Source organism: Lepidochelys kempii, chromosome 3 (assembly GCF_965140265.1).
Source record: "Lepidochelys kempii isolate rLepKem1 chromosome 3, rLepKem1.hap2, whole genome shotgun sequence".
Classification (NCBI taxonomy): Eukaryota; Metazoa; Chordata; order Testudines; family Cheloniidae; genus Lepidochelys; species Lepidochelys kempii.
In genome coordinates this window covers 178,994,536-179,014,733 of record NC_133258.1, presented here as the reverse complement: position 1 = coordinate 179,014,733, position 20,198 = coordinate 178,994,536, and the positions used below count along the sequence as shown (strand labels likewise).

The following is a 20,198-nucleotide window of genomic DNA, read 5'->3' as shown; positions in this document are numbered from 1 at the left end:
CAGCTTGTAGGTTTGAAGTTCAACTTATAGTTAATTCTTTTCATAATGATGGTTCACAGGCAACAATGGCAGACTTTGCCATAGGGAAACTCACAGCAATATTGCTTCTCACACAAATGCCTCATTTTACCCGTGTGTCTACTAATAATAGAAATTAGAGAAACAGGACTATTTGAGATGATAAAAATCAGATTTCAGTGATGTGTGTCAGTGGGGAAGCTAGTGAGCAACCTGAATAGTTCTGAATTAAACCTCTATGGCTCTTTATTAGAGCTCTCAGTTGAAATGACTAAGACATCCTCCAGCAGAGTAGTTTGCAGTCATGACTTGAAAGATGCCTTTAAATATTACAAATACTAAGCACCTATCTAGATAGTGTGTGATCTCTTACTTGCTCAGATTCAAAAATTGCTTGTGACAATTGAACTGATATCCTTGTGGAAGCTGTAAGACCATCAGAGTTAAGCAGCCTTGATATTAGGTCTTTTAAGAATGCTCACTCTTACATACGTGGAGCTATAAATAATATCCATATGAAATAAATACTAAATTGTGGTGAACATATAAAATATTAACTCTTTAAGGTGTAAAAAGAACATGGACCTAGATTGTCTCTTACACAGAAAATTTCTTTCCCCTGCCAGCAGGCTCAGTCCAATTTCTGTACTTCCATAGGCTCAGACAATAGGGAGAGCATGCTGCAGAGCTGGCACCCACATCTGCTAGATCTGGGTCCCTTCTGCTCACAGTCAGTATGTAACTGTGGGATCACTAGAGTTAAATGCTTGTTTTTATTATTAGACAGACAGGATGGGTGAGGTAATATCTTTTATTGGACCAACTTCTGTTTGTGTGAGAGAGACAAGCTTTTGAGTTTACACAGTGCTCTTCAGGTCTAGGAAATGGAGTCGAGAGTGTCACAGCTAAATACAAGGTGGAACAGATTGTTTAGCATAAGTAGTTAACACATATTTCAAGGAACCATTCAAGGTGAAACAACGAGGAGTCCTTGTGGTACCTTAGAGACTAACAAATTTATTTGGGCATAAGTTTTCATGGGCTAAAACCCACTTCATCAGATGCATGGAGTGAAAAATACAGTAAGCGGTATATATATTACAGCATCCTGAACCCCTCATCCCCAGCCCAAAGCCCTCAGCCCCTCCTGCACCCCAACCCCCTGCCTCAACTCACAGTCCCCTCCCACACTCAAAATCCCTTGTCCCCACCCCTCAGCCTGGAGCCCACTCCTGCATCCCAAACCCCTCATCCCTGGCCACAGCCCAGAGCCAGTACCCCCAGCCCAGAGCCCTCAACCCCTCCCATACCCCAACCCCCTGCCTCAACCCACAGCCCCCTCCTGCACTCCGAATCCCTCACTCCCATCTGGAGCCCTCATCCCCTCCTGTACCCCAACCCCCTGCCCCAGTCCAGTGAAAGTGAGTGAGGGTGGGGGAGAGCGAGCCACTGAAGGAGGAAGAATGTAATGAGTGGGGGAGGGCACGGGGAAGGGGTAGGGCTAGGGTGTTCGGTTTTGTGTGACTAGAAAGTTGACAACCCTGACAGGAAGTTTCTTTCTCCTGATAGCCCCAACAGTGTACTTTTGCAGCAGGAGCGCATGAAGCACTCCTAGGGCCTGATTCTCGGTTGCCCGATGCCTCATATAGTCATTTAGACTAGTGCAATGTGCGTGTAAAACACTACCATTCTCAGTGAACTCTTGTGGTAATGAATTTCACAGATTGACTATGCGTTGTGTAAAAACATCACTTTAACACTACCTAATTCTGCAGACGTAGTTTGCTTTTTAAGATCTCAGTGAGGTCTGTGAAACAAGCCAAATTTGAAGTTTGTTGCTGAAGCTGTTAAAAGCGGAACAAAATCTCTGACGAGAACATATGGGGAAAATGCTTTTTTTCTGCTCACATATCAAGAATAGGTCAACCAATTTTGTTCAAACTTTACAAAAAGAACATTTAGGCTCTGCAGTGGGTATCAGAACAGAGCAAGTTGTTCTCAGGTTTAAAGTTCCTTCTAGCTGAGAAATTGCTCCCTTTTGATTGTGAATTAATAGATATGGTCTTTCAATATGGGTCAAATGTGTCTAATGAAGCAGGTTTCTAAGGAATGTGTATGTAATGGACTACATTCTCTCCTGATGTGAATGGATGCAGCTCCATTGAAACCAACGAAGCTATGCTAATTGACACCAGTAGAAAATTTGGTTCAGTATTCGTAACATATACAGTATGTGATGAGCACATAGAAGTCGTATTTCTCATAACATTATAAATAGATATGTGACATCTAAATAGGTATGTATAATCTTGCTGTTTATTCAGTACTCTCAGGACGTCACACCTAATTTATATCCTTTCCATGTCAAAGACTCTGCTCATTTGCCCTTGTTGTTGACATTACTTTCAAATTGTTCCTCAAAAAATTCCTCACTGGATAGTCTATAGAGAAGTGCCAACCATAACTGCAGCAAGATCTGACTGAACCCCCTACCCCATCTCCCGATGAGAGCATACTTCAGTTTCCATGCCCACCCAGTTCTTGGCCTCTCTCCTTGGACTGTCAATTGGTCCAAGTTGTGATTGTATTTTTTGTTTTCCTTTCACTCACTAAGGTGACCTAGTCCCAGACTTGTGACTCTGCTTTGTAGTGGTGTGGTCATCCTGATAAAATGTGTCAAAATTGTATTTCACCTCCAGGGAGTAATGCACTTTCTCTCTCTCTGCCACTTCCCCTTCCCTTCTCCATATATACAGTATAATGTGCTATATGTTTGGATAGCCATATACACATACACACTTACATAATGCCCTTTGATCCCAACCTAGCATTTTCTGTTGCTAACAATTTTTTTTTAATACAGTACAGTAGGCATGGTAATTTAAAATTACCCTGACCCACTTTCACTGATCGGATGCATCAGTTTCCATGGCAGCAGCAGTAGAGGGAACTTTAGTTTCAAAGGCTCTGTAGACAGATGCATTCTCCTTCAATAGGCTTCAGGTCCACACAGTTTAGAGCACAGTTTTGTAAATCACTTTATAAAGTTGCTAGGCTCAGTGTATTTTGGAGATCCTTGAACGCTGTTCTGCATGCTCTCCTTCTCCTCCAAGCAATTAATAATTCTCCCCAAGCTTCTCTCTTGGGACCTCTCAACCATTCCAGATTTCTCTAATGCTTTGCATTTGAGAGCCTGTGTTCCCCAGTTTACTTCCCATGAGATGTCCCTGACTGCTTTGCTCCCTCCCGCTACTTTCTTCAAACCAACACTGGATCCTCTCAGCTTTGTCCCCAGATTCCCCTTTTGTTAGCAGACTCAATATCCTAAGCCTCTGAGCCAGGGGAAGGGAGAGACGGAGGATTGCTCTGAAGCATAGCTTTTGGGGCAGTTTATGTGTGGCCTATAAGTTATTTCCCATCCTTAACCCACCACTACTGCTGACCCAGCTGGTATGTGTGATTTTCACTGCGCCTGCCTCCCCTGCTCTACTTTATATAAAACCTAAAGAATCTGTGGAGGAGGCAGAGGAAATAATACATGGCAGCTGGTTTAGCAGCGTCTTTGGTCTAGTAACAGCTCAGACTCCAGCAGTCTTGCTGCATTCAGTGTAGGTGTTGACTCAAATGTGAAGATGTCTAGGCCCATGAGAAGCACTGCCCTTCTGGCCAGGAAATCTAAATTAGTGCCTTGCAGGTGTAAGCAGAGTCAGGATGAGCTCCACCCTGACATCTGGTGGTGAGATGTGGCAAGTTGTGGAAAAGAACTTCAGGGGCTGATCTCATTTGCATAGGCACACCCACCCTGCCTAGCATGAGCCCATAGCTGCTCAAAAGGTCCCTTTGGCTGCTGTGGGATTCCCAGTGTCTCTGTTATTGGGGCAGAAAGAATAAATTGTTATTACCCTGACTATGGGAACTGTGCTTGGAACTGTACTGGGCCTTTTGTTTTGATGGAGGGACTCGCCATCAACTAAGCAGCACTTGCTAGGCAAGGGTTCCATGGGTTCCAAAATTCTGTGAATAGAGAGAGGCTGGGGGTAAGTATTAATACTTGATGGCATGGGCCTCACATGGTAATTGCACTTCCTCCTCTCTCCACTGTGGAATATCAGAGCTAATTTTGATTCCATTTAGGAGTCTAATTACAGGCTGCTGAGCTCACTTTGGGCTAATAGTGCACCAGCACTGAGGCTCCCCTACTACAAGCTGAATTCACCTAAGAGCTGAAATCACTGAGCGTTGTGTTAAGTATTGGGGGAGCCTGAAGCTATATTGTGGAGCAGTTTGCAAGGAGTGCTGGAGTGCCTTGTGGACAGGCTGGTGGAGCAGTTCATAGGACGGCGGGAGCTGCTGGTGGGACGTGGAGCGGAGCAGTTTGTAGACCGGCTGGTGGAGCAGTTCGTGGGACGGCGGGAACTGCTTGTGGGCCGCCGAGCTGAGCGAAGCAGTTCGTGGGGCGGCTGGCGGGGTGGAGTGGGGCGGAGCGAAGCGAAGGCCTATGGAGCTGTGGGGCGGTCAGCTTCAGATCATGTAACGTGCCCCTTCCTCTCTCTCTCTCCCCCCCTCCCCCATCTCCACCCAGGTTGGGAGGTAAAGCTCTGCAGATAAACTTTCGAACTCTGGGGCTGCCCTGACCAGGGACAGAGACTTTTGGGCCACTGGACTTTTGGGACTTTAGGTGATTTGGGGTTGCTGGACTCAAGAACCAAAGGGAAAGGGCATGCCCCAATTTTTGCTCATGGGTTGTGTTATGAATCCTGTTGGTGGTGTTTCCCCAACATAATGCCACATTGTTTCTCTCTGTTATTAAAAGGCTTTTGCTACACTCAGACTCTGTGCTTGCGAGAGGGGAAGTATTGCCTCTTGGAGGTGCCCAGCGGGGGTGGTATATAATTGTCCCAGGTCACTGGGTGGGGGCTCGAGCCGGTTTGCATTGTGTTATTGGAATGGAACCCCTAGATATTGAACCCGGCCCTTGTTGCTGCCAACTCTGACGGGCAGAAGGGTTACACAGGCATGGGCGGCAGGTGGAGTCCCCCTTCAGGCAGGTGGAGCCCCCAGATCTGCCCCTTCTGCCTGCATCTCCCCGGGCCAGAGCCCCAAGCACTCCCCCCTCAGCAAGAGGAGCCCCGAGTGCCCCCGCCCCCTCCACCTGACTGAAGGAGCCCTTGGCCAGACGCAGCCACGCCGTGCCTCCCTTCTCCACCCCTCCATAGAACCCAAGCCGCTCAGGAAAAGCTGCAGCATGACAGCCTCTCTCTCTGAAGAAGAACCTGAGCTTTTGATGCGCCCCATGCAGGTTCTGGGGCAGCTGAGCAGGCAGTATGTGTTACTCAGCTTCCTGGGTTCATCAGCCGTCTCTCTGGAGTCCTGGTTGATTACTGATGAACTCAGGAAGCTGAATAGCACATACTGCCTCCTCAGCTGCCCCAGAACCTGCATGAAGCATAGTAAAACAAAAACGTCCCCCACCAAACCTGCAACCGGGTGTCCGGCGGCAAGGGCCAGGGGAGGCAGAACCTCTCCTGGCCTATTATACCCACTGCCCATGCTTGCAGGCAAGAATTGTGTTTAAAAACCTGGTCCTCTCTGACCTAGTTTGAATTGTACTATAGATGGGGTTAACATCTCTAGCATGTTAACTTTACCAAAAGCTGTTATGCAGATATTTTTGTAAATGTTAATACTCAATTTATGTGATGGTCTCATAACATCTTCTGGTCCTGCCTTATTCTCTGTGTGGGTGCGCGCACATGCACACATAATGTTCCTATTAAAAAAAAAGCAAGCTTATCAGAGTGTTGCTAACTGTCCCTGTTTTATTGTGAGAGTCCCCCAAATTTTTTTCTTTTAAACCCAAGTTCCTGGAGACTATTGATGAAAGGAGAATGTCCACTCTCATTTAAAATAAAAGTAAGTTTCTAGCCCTCATAAGTGTGGAGAAAAGCCTGCAACCATGAAGCAAGTGCATCCTAAAGACTCGGAAACCAGAAAGCAAAGAAAAAGAACCCCACATTTATTATTTGTAGTGTCTCATTATTTAAAACCAATCTCATGACGTGGGGGTCTGAGTCATGAATTTTGAAGGCTTGAGGTTGGCAATAGTGTTTTCTATTAAGACAACACTATAGGAGTACTTAAATGTTTGAAATGTTGGTTTACTCACTCACTTAAAAATACAATCTTCAAAATGCAATCTCAAATATTCTATCCTTGCTAATTGAAAACAGTAAAGTTTAACAGCTCAGTGTTCCCTTTTTCAGATTCTATTTCTCATTCTATGTAAAGTGCATATCTACCTCTTGTTACACTGTTGTGCTAGTAAACAACACTGTAGTTAACATGCATGGGCAGCAGGTACAATAGACCAGGGAAGGCTAAGCCGTGGACCCACCGCCAGACACCTGGGCTACTGTGGCCCTGCCCCTTCCCCGAGGCCCCAACTGGCTGCTGCTATTGCCTGCCCGCCATTGCTCGCTGGGTCCCTCCTCCCCGGGGGGCGGGGAAGTGAGGAGGGAACGCGGCGAGCCAGCAGTGGATGGGAGAGTCTGGCAGGGGCGTGAGGTGGCTCGGTTCGGCCAGTCTCAGGGGAGCCGGCAACTCAGGGTGGTGGTGGTGGTGGTGGCTTGGCTCGGTGTGGCTGGGACTGGACTGGTGCTTGGGGGCAAGGGGAGGGGCACCTGTCGTGGCTGGAGTAGGGAGGTCAGGGCTCCTCCAGTCGCCAGAGGGCCTTTAGGGGTCTTCCTGTTATGGGGGGGCACGGTTTGGGGCTCTGGCATGTGGGGGGCAGGGCCTTGGGCAAAAGGGACGTGGTCAGCTGGCTAGCCTACCCAAGGTGGGGGTTCACCCGCCACCCATGTTAACATGAAAGAGGCAATCACACCTAGGTAGCCCTTTCTAAAGCCTGGAGTCCCCAACCCTTTGTGCTTAGATCACCTTCGAAACCTGGTTCCATTTCATTTAACTGGGGTGACCATATTTTCATTCTGAATATGGGACACCTGGTAAAATTACTCATATTCAAGTGAATTCAATGGCAATCCATCAGAACTATGCAGTAAAAACGTTCAAATTAACATTCAAAAAACGTTCAAAAAACGTTCAAATTAACATCAGGTTGACTGAGAAAGAAATACTGAGTAGTTGGATTCTTTTTATTTACCTTCTTATCTTTAAGGTTCACATGGAGAGAGGACACACACACACACTCCCATACACCTCTCTCACACGGGGAGTGGTGATCGACTGACCCGACCCTCCCTGCCGGGTGCTCTCAGCCCTTCATGCCTGGCTGGGCCACGGGTCCAGACTTGCCTCTCCTGGTACCTAGCACCGTGTCTTCCCGAGGCAACACGTGGTGAGGGGGGGCCATGCAGGGTCACATGCCCTCCCTCCCCAGATTTCCTTCAGGGTTCACACCAGAATGTGGCCAGCAGCAGCCTTTCGGCACTGTGTGGGAGGGAAGGGATGGGAGCTGCTTCCAGCCAAAGGGGCGGGGGAATGACCTGGCCCGTGTCTTTGCAGAGCTCATCTCTTCTCCTCCCCCCCCATTGGCTGGAAGCAGCTTTTTCCTTCTTGTCCGCACAGTGTTGAAAGGCAGCTAACACCTCCAGGCTGCTGCTGGCCACCAACATAATCCAGCCGCCTCCTGTCCCCCAACTACAGTGCAGGCAGGAAGGGGTTAAGCCCTAAGGATGCATTGTGCACCAGGGCCCAGGGAACCTGACTGCAGGGGCTTCAGTGAACCCAGCCAGAGAGGTGACTCAGCAGGGGAGGGTGCCTAGAGGACAGGACAGAGCAACCCCACGCTTCCTGGGTGCAGGACCCAGGGTTGGGCATGGGGTGAAGAGGGTGCTAAGTCCCTCCCTCGGGGGCTGCTGTGAAGGGCGCAAACAGGCTGGAAATTGCTTCCCCACCACCACTCCAGAGCTTAGCTGAGGGGTGGAGAGGCTTCCCCGTGCTAGCGCTGTGGGGGGCTTTGGCATATGCAGGGCTCGGCTCCTCCTGGCCAGCGCTCCGAGCCAGAGTGTCTTGGGCTTTCTGAGGCACCAGCCCAGCCTGAGGCAGTGGGGGAAGGGAGGAGCCTGCCAGCCGGGCTGCTGGTGAGCTCAGCGCTTCAATCAGGAGCTGGTTCTCTGCACAGTGCTGGGAGTGGGATGCGTCCTGCCGGCGGGGGGGGGGATATGGAGGAGCAGCGGGGCTGGAGGGTGAAGGGGCAAAGCAGGGAGAGGACAGCGAGTGGAGAAGCACATAAAGGGCAGCAGAGATGACATGTAGCCAGCTGCCACCTGGCGCCTGCCTGCACTCATCAGCCACCACAGCTTGCAGTGTGCAGCTGGTGCCAGCCGGAAATGGGATGGGGGGTGGGGCCCTGGTGGCCGAGAGCTGGCATGCAGCAGGGGCTGCACTCATGGACCAGCAGGGGGAGCAGCAGGCCCTGCGTGCTGCAACTTCACCCCACCATCAGCCTTGCACACCCACCCCCATCATCGGCCACTGGACCACCCCCACGCACCGCTGGTGGGTGGGTGCCTGGCGAGCCGTGATCCAGCCAGCAACAGGAACCGCCAGTACTGATGGTGGGGGAGGGGGAGAGACAAATATGGTTAAATACTGTAAAAATCAGTCTGGGTATGGAAATGCCTTCATGCTTGTTTCATCATGGGACAGATGCACTATGTATATATCTGAAATTTTACCTGCCCACAACCTCTCTCACATTTGATAGATTCATTTTCTTTTTAATTGTAAGTGACCATAGGATTCCTGAAAGATGCTAGGCTGCAAGCCCTGGAGAAGCCCTTTGTCCCTGGAGCAAGTACAAAACATGCAGCTGAAATGTAAATGTTCCCCCCTCCTGCAGTGTTCATTGATCACTCAGTGTTTAAAGTGCTTGCAGGAGCTTTGCTTTATTCTATGTCTGGTTCCAATTGGCTGTGCATGACACTAAGAGGTTCATAGCATCATGGGCGCTGACTTCCCCTCTGCCCTGTGAGTGCTTGACCCCACCCCCTGGTCCCGCCCCTACCCGGCCTCCTGCCCCACCCCGACACCGTCCTCACCCCACCCCCATTCCACCCCTTCCCCAAAGTCCCCACCCCACCCTGTCTTTTCTCACCCCAGCCCTGCCCCCTTCCTGCCCCCATTCCAACGCCTTTCCTCCAAGTCCCTGCCCCTGCCCTGCCTCTTCTCCATCTCCTCCCCTGAGCGTGCTGTGTTCCCACTCCTCCCCCTCCCTCCTGGAAAGTCCTAAGCTCCTCCAAACAGCTGTTAGGTGGTGTGGGGGCAGGAAGCGCTGGGAGGAAGGGAGAGGAGCAGGGACGTGGCGCGCTGTTGGGGGAAGGAGGTGAGGAGAGAGGAGCTTGGCTACTGGTAGGTGCAGAGCACCCGCTAATTTGTCCCCACGGAGTCAGTGCCTATGCATAGCATGATGCCCAGACTCTGTGTCTGGGCAGCATGCTTGCAGGCAGTCCCCAATATCACAACTCCAACCACTCCATAAGCATGTTTCAAACCATTTCCAGAAGACCACCTAAAGGCATAAGAGGGAAGTTCGACCTCCATACTGTATGCCTCTGAGTCCGCCAGTAGTGTTCTTTTTTGTTATGTGGACACCACCAACTCCTCTCACATGGGCCACGGATCAGCCATGAGCCCTTACTGATCTAGCCTGGACTTGAACCAGAGACTTAGATGTAAAAGGCTACATAACCCATTGCCATACCTTGGAGATATTGCCTTTGGATCAGTGTTCTAGTACAAACTGAGTTCTAACAACACACTAATAACATACATCAATTCCATTATCTTATTGCAAATCATGATTTTGTACATTAACCACATGCCAGGGACAGATGTCTAAAGTTTCACTCCACTGCTATCTTGAAAATTTGTCTATTGTCTGCAAACTTTGCGCCTTCACTGTTCATCGTATCACTATAAGAACAGCCATACTGTGTCAAACCAAAGGTCCATCTAGCCCACTATCCTGTTTTCCAACAGTGGCCAATATCAGGTGCCCCAGAGGGAATGAACAGAACAGGTAATCATCAAGTGATCCATCCCCTGTTGCCCATTCCCAGCTTCTGGCAAACAGAGATTAGGGGCACTATCCCTGTCCATCCTGGCTAATAGCCATTGATGGACCTATCCTCCATGAATTTATCTAGTTCTTTTTTGAACCCCGTTATAATCTTGGCCTTCACAACATCCTCTGACAAAGAGTTCCACATGTTGACGGTGCGTTGTGTGAAGAGATACTTCCTTTTGTTTATTTTAAACCTGCTGCCTATTCATTTCATTTGGTGATGCCCTAGTTCTTGTGTTCTGGGAAAGGGTAAATAACACTTCCTTATTTATTTTCTCCAAACCCGTCATGATTTTATAGACCTCCATCATATCCCCCCTTAGTCATTTCTTTTCCAAGATGAAAATTCCCAATCTTATTAATCTCTCCTTGTACTCCTTGAAGTCTTTAAACTACAATTTGAGGACTTCAATAGCTCAGACATAGGTGAGAGGTTTTTCGCAGGCGTGGGTGGGTGAGATTCTGTGGCCTGCGTTGTGCAGGAGGTCGGACTAGATGATCATAATGGTTCCTTCTGACCTTAGTATCTATGAAAATGTACGAAAGCTCTTCCATACCCCTAATAATTTGTGTTGCCCTTTTCTGAACCTTTTCCAATTCCAATGTATCTTTTTTGAGAAGAGGCGACCACATTTGCATGCAGTATTCAAGATGTGGGTGTACCACTGATTTATATAGAGGCAATATGATATTTTCTGCCTTATTATCTATCCCTTTCTTAATGATTCCCAACATTGTTAGCTTTTTGACTGCCGCTGCACACTGAGTGGATGTTTTCAGATTACTATCTACAATGACTCCAAGATCTCTTTCTTGAGTGGTAACAGCTAATTTAGAAAAAAAAAACCCACCACCATTTTATATGTATAGTTGGGATTATGTTTTCCAATGTGCATTACTTTGCATTTATCAACATTGAATTTCATCTGCTATTTTGTTGCCTAGTCACCCAGTTTTGTGAGATCCCTTTGTAGCTCTTCGCAGTCTACCATGGACTTAACTATCTTGAGTAATTTTGTATCATGTGCTAATTTTGCCACCTCACCGTTTACCCCTTTTTCCAGATCATTTATGAATATGTTGAATAGGACTGGTCCCAGAACAGACCCTTGTGAAACACTACTATTTACCTCTCTCCATTCTGAAAACTGACCATTTATTCCTACCATTTGTTTCCTATCTTTTAGCCAGTTACCAATCCATGAGAGGACCTTCCCTCTTATCCCAGGACAGCTTACTTTCCTTAAGAGCCTTTGGTGAGGGACCTTTCAAAGACTTTCTGAAAATCTTAAATACACTATATCCAATGGATCCCCCTTGTCCACATGCTTGTTGATGCCCTCAAAGAATTCTAGTAGATTGGTGAGGCACGATTTCCCTTTACAAAAATCATGTTGACTCTTCCTCAACAAATTACATTCATCTATGGGTCTGACAATTTTGTTCTTTACTATAGTTTCAACCTGTTTGCCCGGTATTGAAGTCAGGCTTACTGGCCTGTAATTGCCAGGGTCACCTCTGGAGCCCTTTTTAAAAATAGGCATCACATTAGCTATCCTCCAGTCATTTGCTACAGAAGCGGATTTAAATCATAGGTTACAAATTACAGTTATTAGTTCTGCAATTTCACATTTGAGTTCCTTCAGAACTCTTGATGAATAGCATCTGGGTCCCGGTGACTTATTACTGTTTAGTTTATCAATTTGTTCCAAAATCTCCTCTAATGACACCTCAATCTGGGACAATTCCTCAGATTTGTCACCTAAAAAGAATGGCTCCAGTTTGGGAATCTCTCTCACATCCTCAGCCATTAAGACTGATACAAAGAATTCATTTAGTTTCTCCGCAATGACCTTATTATCCTTAGTGTTCCCATGAACGGTGGGTATCAGACGCTGGGGAAGGCTGTGCCCGGCAGGGGCGCAGAAGGGGCAGAGTCTAGGGCAGAAGGGGTGGGGCTGAGGGCTAGCCTCCCCCAGCTGGCAATTCACGCACCGCCCATAAGTGCTCCTTTAGCATCTCAATTAGCCAGAGGCCCCACTGGTTGTTTAGCAGGCTTCCTGCTTCTGGTGTATTTAAACAGAAATTTGCTATTATTTTTGGTCTTCTTCAAATTCTTTTTTGGCCTTCCTCATATTTTTGCTCTTCACTTGCCAGAGTTTATGCTCCTTTCTATTTTCCTCACTAGGATTTAACTGCCATCTTCTTTTCCAGTTCATTAATGAATATGTTGAATAGCACAGGCCCCAGTACAGAACCCCAGCGTTCCCCTGTCTCCATTGTGATAGCTGATCATTTATTGCTAATCTTTGTTTCCTATGTTTCAACCACTTACTGATCCATGAGAGGACCTTCCCTGTTATCCCATGGCTACTTAGTTTCTTTAAGAGTCTGTGATGATGGCAAAGGCTTTCTGAAAATCCAAGTACCAGTCAATACAGTGATCACCCTTATCCACATGCTTGCTGACTGCCTCAAAAAATTTGAATAAATTAATGAGGTATGACTTCTCATTATAAAAACTGTGTTGCGTCTTCCCCCATCAAATCATGATTATCTGTATTTCTGTTCTTTACTATAATTTCAACCAATGTCTCCAGTACTGAAGTTAGGCTCACTGGCTTGTAACTGCCAGGATCTCTTCTGGAGCCATTTTGAAAAATTGGCATTACATTAACTACCTTCCAAAGTCATCTGGTACAGATGCTGATTTCAGTGATAGATTACATATTACCAATAAGAACGAGGAGTACTTGTGGCACCTTAGAGACTAACAAATTTATTTGGGCATAAGCTTTCGTGGGCTAAAACCCACTTCATCGGATGCATGAAGTGGAAAATACAGTAGGAAGATATATATACACACACACAGAACATGAAAAAATGGGTGTTGCCATACCAATTATAACGAGACTAATCAATTAAGGTGGGCTATTATCATACCACCTTAATTGATTAGTCTCGTTATAGTTGGTATGGCAACACCCATTTTTTCATGTTCTCTCTGTGTGTATATATATCTTCCTACTGTATTTTGCACTGCATGCATCCGATGAAGTGGGTTTTAGCCCACGAAAGATTATACCCAAATAAATTTGTTAGTCTCTAAGATGCCACAAGTACTCCTCGTTCTTTTTGCTGATACAGACTAACACGGCTATCACTCTGAAACATATTACCAATAAGAAAAGGAGTACTTGTGGCACCTTAGAGACTAACCAATTTATTTGAGCATGAGCTTTCGTGAGCTACAGCTCACTTCATCGGATGCATGCTGTGGAAACTGCAGCAGACTTTATTTATACACAGAGAATATGAAACAATACCTCCTCCCACCCCACTGTCCTGCTGGTAATAGCTTATCTAAAGTGATCATCAGGTGGGCCATTTCCAGCACAAATCCAGGTTTTCTCACCCTCCACCCCCCCACACAAATTCACTCTCCTGCTGGTGATAGCCCATCCAAAGTGACAACTCTTTACACAATGTGCATGATAATAAAGTTGGGCCATTTCCTGCACAAATCCAGGTTCTCTCACCCCCTCACCCCCCTCCCAAAAACCACACACACAAACTCACTATCCTGCTGGTAATAGCTCAATGGCCCACCTGATGATCACTTTAGATAAGCTATTACCAGCAGGACAGTGGGGTGGGAGGAGGTATTTTTTCATATTCTCTGTGTATAAATAAAGTCTGCTGCAGTTTGCACGGCATGCATCCGATGAAGTGAGCTGTAGCTCACGAAAGCTCATCATGCTCAAATAAATTGGTTAGTCTCTAAGGTGCCACAAGTACTCCTTTTCTTTTTGCGAATACAGACTAACACGGCTGTTACTCTGAAACCTGTCATATTACCAATAGTAATTCTGCAATTTTATATTTGAGTTCCTTCAGAATTCTTGGGTGAATACCATCAGGTCCTTGTGACTTATTACGGCTCAGTTTATCAATTTGTTCTAAAACCTCTTCTATTGCCATCAATTTGGGACATAATACATGGTATTTGTACATAAATTTCACAATGATACTAATAACCAGCGTGACACTAGCTTTCATTTGAGGACTCATATGACGTTCTTTGGTGAACCAGAGAGTACATAACACAATCTGGATTTTCCTGTAACCCCCTTGGCAATGGTCATAAAGAGGTTTTGGGGTCATAATGTTCATAATTCGTGATCTTACTGGAATCCACTGAAGCTTTTGGTGACCACGTAATCGCTGGCTATGTAGCAGTATTCCTTGGTAAACACATTTTAATTCATTGGTCTTCCATCCTACTAAATGTGACATGTCCATATCAAGAAAGTTGCTAAAACCAAAGCAGTGATGATGGAGATGGTTGGTGGGTTTAGCTATGAACAACCTCATTGTGAATCTTGTCCTGTCACTTAATATGGAGCAGCTGATAAAGACTATGAGAATTGTAAACACCAAGTGGCCACTCCTCAGCCTTCCTTTTTCACTGCCATACAATAACGGTGGTGTAACCATGGCTCTATAGATCTGCAGCTTCATAGCAAGTTTGATGTTATAATTGCCACAGAGGCCACTGAAAGGGCTAAAGCATGGCAGCAGCTGCTGCTACACAAGTGTCCACGTTTTTCAGGTATCCTCCAGCACTCATCTTTGATGCTGCCCTAGTATTTGACAGTTGCCATCTGCTCACTATTCCATCTGGATAGGTTAATACTGAGCTGGTTGTAATCTGTAGTTGGAGACGGTGATAGTAATAACCAGGGACTTAGTTTTATCTGCATTAATAACCAGACCCATGTGCGCTGCTTCTTGCCCAATCAGACTGGCCATGAGCTCCAGCAATTCACCAAACTATACATGTTATCAATTCTCTTTCCATTTTTAAAGTCCCTTTGAAAATATTCCCCTCCCCCCACCCCACACACACACCTTATTCTATTATTCTTGCTACACATTTGCATTACTGTGTGTCTTTCTACAAAGCACTTTGATACTAGTCAAAACTGTTTTACAAATGAATACATGATATTATACTATGTATTATAGTTACATATAAAGGGTTTGAAGAAGGTCTTAAAAAAATAAAATCAAAGATTCTGTACACTTCATATGTCTGACAATTGTATGGATTCCCAGGGTCTGTTCCCTAGATTTTTGTGAATTTTAATTAAAGCTAGGTGGCATGGCAAAGAGCTGAAAGAACAAATGGTTATTTTCAAAAAAATAACTAACAATACCACTGGATTTTTAAATGAAGCATAGCAGATAGGAAGGTCCTACAGAGTCCTTCTCTGGACACCAAAACCTATGCATTATAAGCACTGGTTCAAAGTAAATTTTTCAAGGTTTATGCAGGGTGGCAGTGTGAAGAAGTTGTGACCACACTGGAGTCACACAACTAACAACCCACATAGCTCCTTGGGAACAATCTCTTTTGGGTCTAAATCTGTGTAAACATTTAGTAGAGATTGGATATTAATTTGATCTACAATAAACAGTTATAGACCAAATCAAGGCTTGTGTCCTCACAGACAGTTCCTTCTGAACACACATACTCCTCCCTAGATCTGTGTGGTATTTTGTAAGGGACCTTTCCCTTTCCACTTAGCCTCGCTTGAGCCTTCCTATAAGGGCGTTTCTATCTTGGATACATGCTTCACTAACCCACCAAGTGCATTCTTACAGCTCCTAAAGTTATATCTCAAAACACTTGAGCTCTAGGCACATATTTGCTTTCATAACTAACCTTTAGAACTAGAGATTCCTCACTAACCAGGAATCTGTACACTAGCCCGCAAGGATAACGTTTAGTTGTCCAGGGCCAGGCCATTAATACAAGCTATTATTTAACCATTTTAGTGGCAACACTGAATTGTTTCTGCAGCTGTAATACAAGTAATAAAAAACTCCTTTCTTGTTCCATACAGCCAGCAAAGGTCTCTGAGGCACTTTCAGATATTACATTGAATTGTCAGAAATTCAACATAAAAAGATCTCCTATCAACACTTTTCCCAGGTTCTTGATAGGGCTATAATAAAACGTGGCCTATGTCCCAGGTGTATTTCATACGCTGGTTCAAGGTCTAAAGCCTCCATGGATTTGTGGTTCTCGTGGTGGAGATATCAAGATAAGTCTCAGTCAGGGCCGGCTCCAGGCACCAGTGAAGGAAGCAGGTGCCTAGGGAGGCCCATAGAAAGGGGCGGCACTCCGTCCGTCATCGGGGCGGCACGTCTGCGTCTTCAGTGGCAATTCGGCGGTGGGCCCTGCAGTCCCTCTCTTCCTCTTCGGTGGCACTTCGGCAGCAGCTCAATGTATCTTTTTGTTTTGTTTTGTTTTTTTTCCTTCGCTGCTTGGGGTAGCAAAAAGGCTGGAGCTGGCGCTGGTCTCAGTGCAAGAATATTTTATTTGTGTAATGCTGAGTGTAACTTTCAGTAAAACTAATCAACAATTTAATTGCTTTAGCTCTTCAAATTCATATTGAATTGAATAAAATCTTATATTTTAACTGCTTTGTTAAGTGAACAATTACTTAATTAAGACAGTCTTAGTCATGAATAAAAATGTATGTAAAATGCATTCCTCTTTAGATGCAGTACACAGAAAATGAATTCTACTTTGTTATTGCATTTGCTTTAGTAGATTGTATTATGTTCTAGAATCTTGAGAAATTATTTGATCTTTGTAGAGCCATTCTAGTAGTAAAACCCAACATGATTATTAAATCTCACATCAGTTATTTGCATTATTTTCATATCTGTAAGTTCCTAAAAAATAGTCAATCACCTATCTTTATATCCTGTTAGTGCACACACAGGATGTACTGTATTTTGTGGAGCAGAGGTATTCATTTTTAGACAAAAATCACAATACTATACAATGTGTAGCCTGAAGCTCTGGCTAAAGCCAGCTTACACTTTACAAGAGTTTGCTGTAACTGGTACTGTGACGGGTTCCCCCCTGGATGGGTGCCACCTGGAACTGGGGTACCACTGAGCCCTGTGACCCACCAGCCTGGACTCCCTCTCACACTGTGCTGCTGTGACAAACTGCAGACCCACTCCCGGTCCTACACTTCCACCAGCATTCACACAGGCAGGGACACACCCAGCAGCAGTTACATGCAGGGTCTCTGACCAGACACTGCATGAACCAACAGTAGAGAGGCTACAGCCAAGATAACCCAGGTACGCAGCCCCCCACTGGAGTATAAACCCCAAAATTATACCATCTTGCACTGCACAGGGAACTGCACAGCATGAGCTCATCGAGTTCATCCCTCCCTCAATGTGGAGATGAAATGCAACAGGCCCCTAAGCTAAGACTCCCAAGCACTTCTCTCCAAATTTACTGGTTTAGATTAAAGCATAAAATAAGTTTATTAATTCCAAAAAGATAGATTTTAATTGATTATAAGTGATATCAAACAGATCAAAGCAGATTGCCTACCAAATAAACAAAAAATGCAGACTAAACTTAACATACTAGATAGATTGGATATGAATTAGCAGTTTCTCACCCTGACTGCTGGGGTACAAGCAGGCTTGCAGATTCTTAAGGAACAAGCTGTACTTGCTTTACAGCTTGGAATCGTCAGGCTTTTCATATGCAAGCTAGAGATCCCTTCAGCCTGGGTCCAACACTTCCCCAGTTCAGTCTTTATTCCTCAGGTATTTCCAGGAGTCTTCTTGTGGGGGAGTGAAGAGCAACAGATGATGTCACTCCCTGCCTCATATAGCTTTAGCATATGGCAGGAACCCTTTGTCCCAAACTCAGTTTGTAGAAAAATACTGACACCCCAAAATGTCCAGAGTCATGTGGCCTGGTCACATGACCTTGTGGAGTCATAGCAGCCATTACTTACAGGCTGTCTGGAGTACTCTCAGGAAGGCTTACCAGGTGGGGCATAAGCTTCTCCTAAGGCCTGTCATTTTCCCTAATGGCTCATTACCCTGAATAGGCCTTTCCCAACCAGCTAGCTAGACTGAAAACATCTTGCCTAGTAAGCATTACCCAACTGTAACTACATTTGAAATACAGATACATAGTCAATATTCATAACTTCAGATAGAAAAATGATACATGCATACAAATAGGATAAAAATATTCAGTGAATAATAACTTTTCCAATGACATCTCATGTGATCTGTTTTGCATAAAGTGCATCATAATTATGCTATAATCATATTATAAGAATATCATTATGAAGAATATGGCATGCAGTGTCAAAGGTACCTCATGGCAAGGTAAAAAAAACCAACCAAACAAACAAATAAAAATACTTTAACAAATTTTATTCTCTCAAATAAATAAGATAAATTAAACCCTTAGGAAGTTTAAGTGTTGATAAATCATTTCAGATCCATTTACTGTGAGTGATGCTGAGAAGGATGATAATTTAGAAAAACTTTTCTGCACCATATTTGTACAGTGTATTGTGAAAACAGAAATTTGGAAAGGTTTGCTCATTCTTATCTGGAACAAAGAATTAACTAAAGGCCAGATTCTGCCACTCTTACTCATGCTGAGTAGTACCTTACTCCAGGAGTAGTCCTATTAATTTCAGTGTCATTTGAAGGAAAAACAATGTGTTTATGTAATTAAAGACTGTTCATTACACACATGCATGCAAGGGCAGAATTAATGTTGCACAGACAGCCTAAATTCTGGCATTTCCTAACTTTTTAATACTTGACTTTGCAACTCAATAATGTTCTCTTAATGTAGTTTATATGCTGTTTGATTTAAGGTTTCTCTGACCCACTCAAACATTCCAGGGTATTATAATCCTTTCTTGTTACTGTTTTTTTTATGATATATAGTCCTCGGGTGCTTGCAATGAGTACTTTATTAACTTTGTAAACACATACTTTTATAATGAATGACATAATTAAAATAGGTAAAACTGAGTACTCATTTTAATAAGAAAAGGAGTACTTGTGGCACCTTAGAGACGAACAAATTTATTTGAGCATAAGCTGAAGTGAGCTCACTTCAGCTTATGCTCAAATAAATTTGTTCGTCTCTAAGGTGCCACAAGTCCTCGTTTTCTTTTTGCGGATACAAACTAACACGGCTGCTCTCCGAAACCTGTCATTTTAATAATACACCCTTAAGGAGCCTACTTCAGCTGAAATTTTGTTCAGAGTCTAGATTTAATTGTATGTAATATTCTACAATGTATTTTGAAACACTCACAATTTTATTTACTATTTAAATAGTTTTATCTTACTTGTAAAGAGAAAAGGGGAAAAACAGCTGAGGGAGATAACAACATATTTGGAAACCATTTATCAGGACTAATTTCCGCATTGAAAAGCTGAACTTCATAAGCCCTTTAAATAGAAAGCACAACAGAAGAGCAAATGCCACTCGTGCAGTTCATTTTATTCTAACATACTTTTATTTTTATTTTGTTTTTCAGGAAGGCCTGGCTGAGTAAAGTTGGAAGTCCCAGTTCTCGCATAGACCGAACCAACTTTTTTAATGAGAAGGAGATCTCCAGGCTTGATTTCTCAGGATTTAGCACGAGATACTAATGGAGGAAGAAATCTTTAAGCACAAAATTATAATGCTTCAGCTGCATAGTAATTTCTGTGCCTCCGTGCAATAGCATGACAGCACTTTTTTTATGTCTGCTTCTTAGTAAAGTATAAAAATACCCCTTTTACATAATGTAGGGCTGTCAGTTACTGTATCAGAAATTTCACAATGTGAATCTTTACCAACATTGCCAATCTGTATATAATTTACTTAGAAGGAAGTATAAAAAAATCAATAAATATATACAAAATCAGAAAATTCTAGTGCACAGTGAAATTTGTAAGACATGATCATAAAGAACCTAGTCTTTGCCCAATAAAATATTTGATTTATATAGATTAAAAACAAACAATTAAAAAACAACTTACATTTCACTGTGGCATAATTAAAAATGTTTAACTACTTTAAGTAATCTTTAAACAGGATCACAGCAACATTCAGTAGTATATCCTATATGCTATGAATTGTAAACTTCTCTTGTATTATTTGTAATAATTAGTTAATGCTGTAGCAAGTGTTCTAAAATAAATGTATTTTGCTTTATAAAATGTACCCAGCCAAGTCTGATTA

The 20,198-nt window shown here is 44.3% G+C and overlaps 1 protein-coding gene across 1 annotated transcript in view; it reads left to right on the top strand.

Annotated features, from left to right (window-relative positions):
• ACYP2 (acylphosphatase 2) overlaps nt 1-20,198 on the top strand; it is a 137,431-nt gene extending 117,233 nt beyond the window's left edge. The window contains exon 4 of the mRNA XM_073339164.1: nt 19,510-20,198. Within this exon, the coding sequence (XP_073195265.1) occupies nt 19,510-19,624 (115 nt within the window). The 3' untranslated portion in view covers nt 19,625-20,198. The remainder of the gene's footprint in view (nt 1-19,509) is intronic.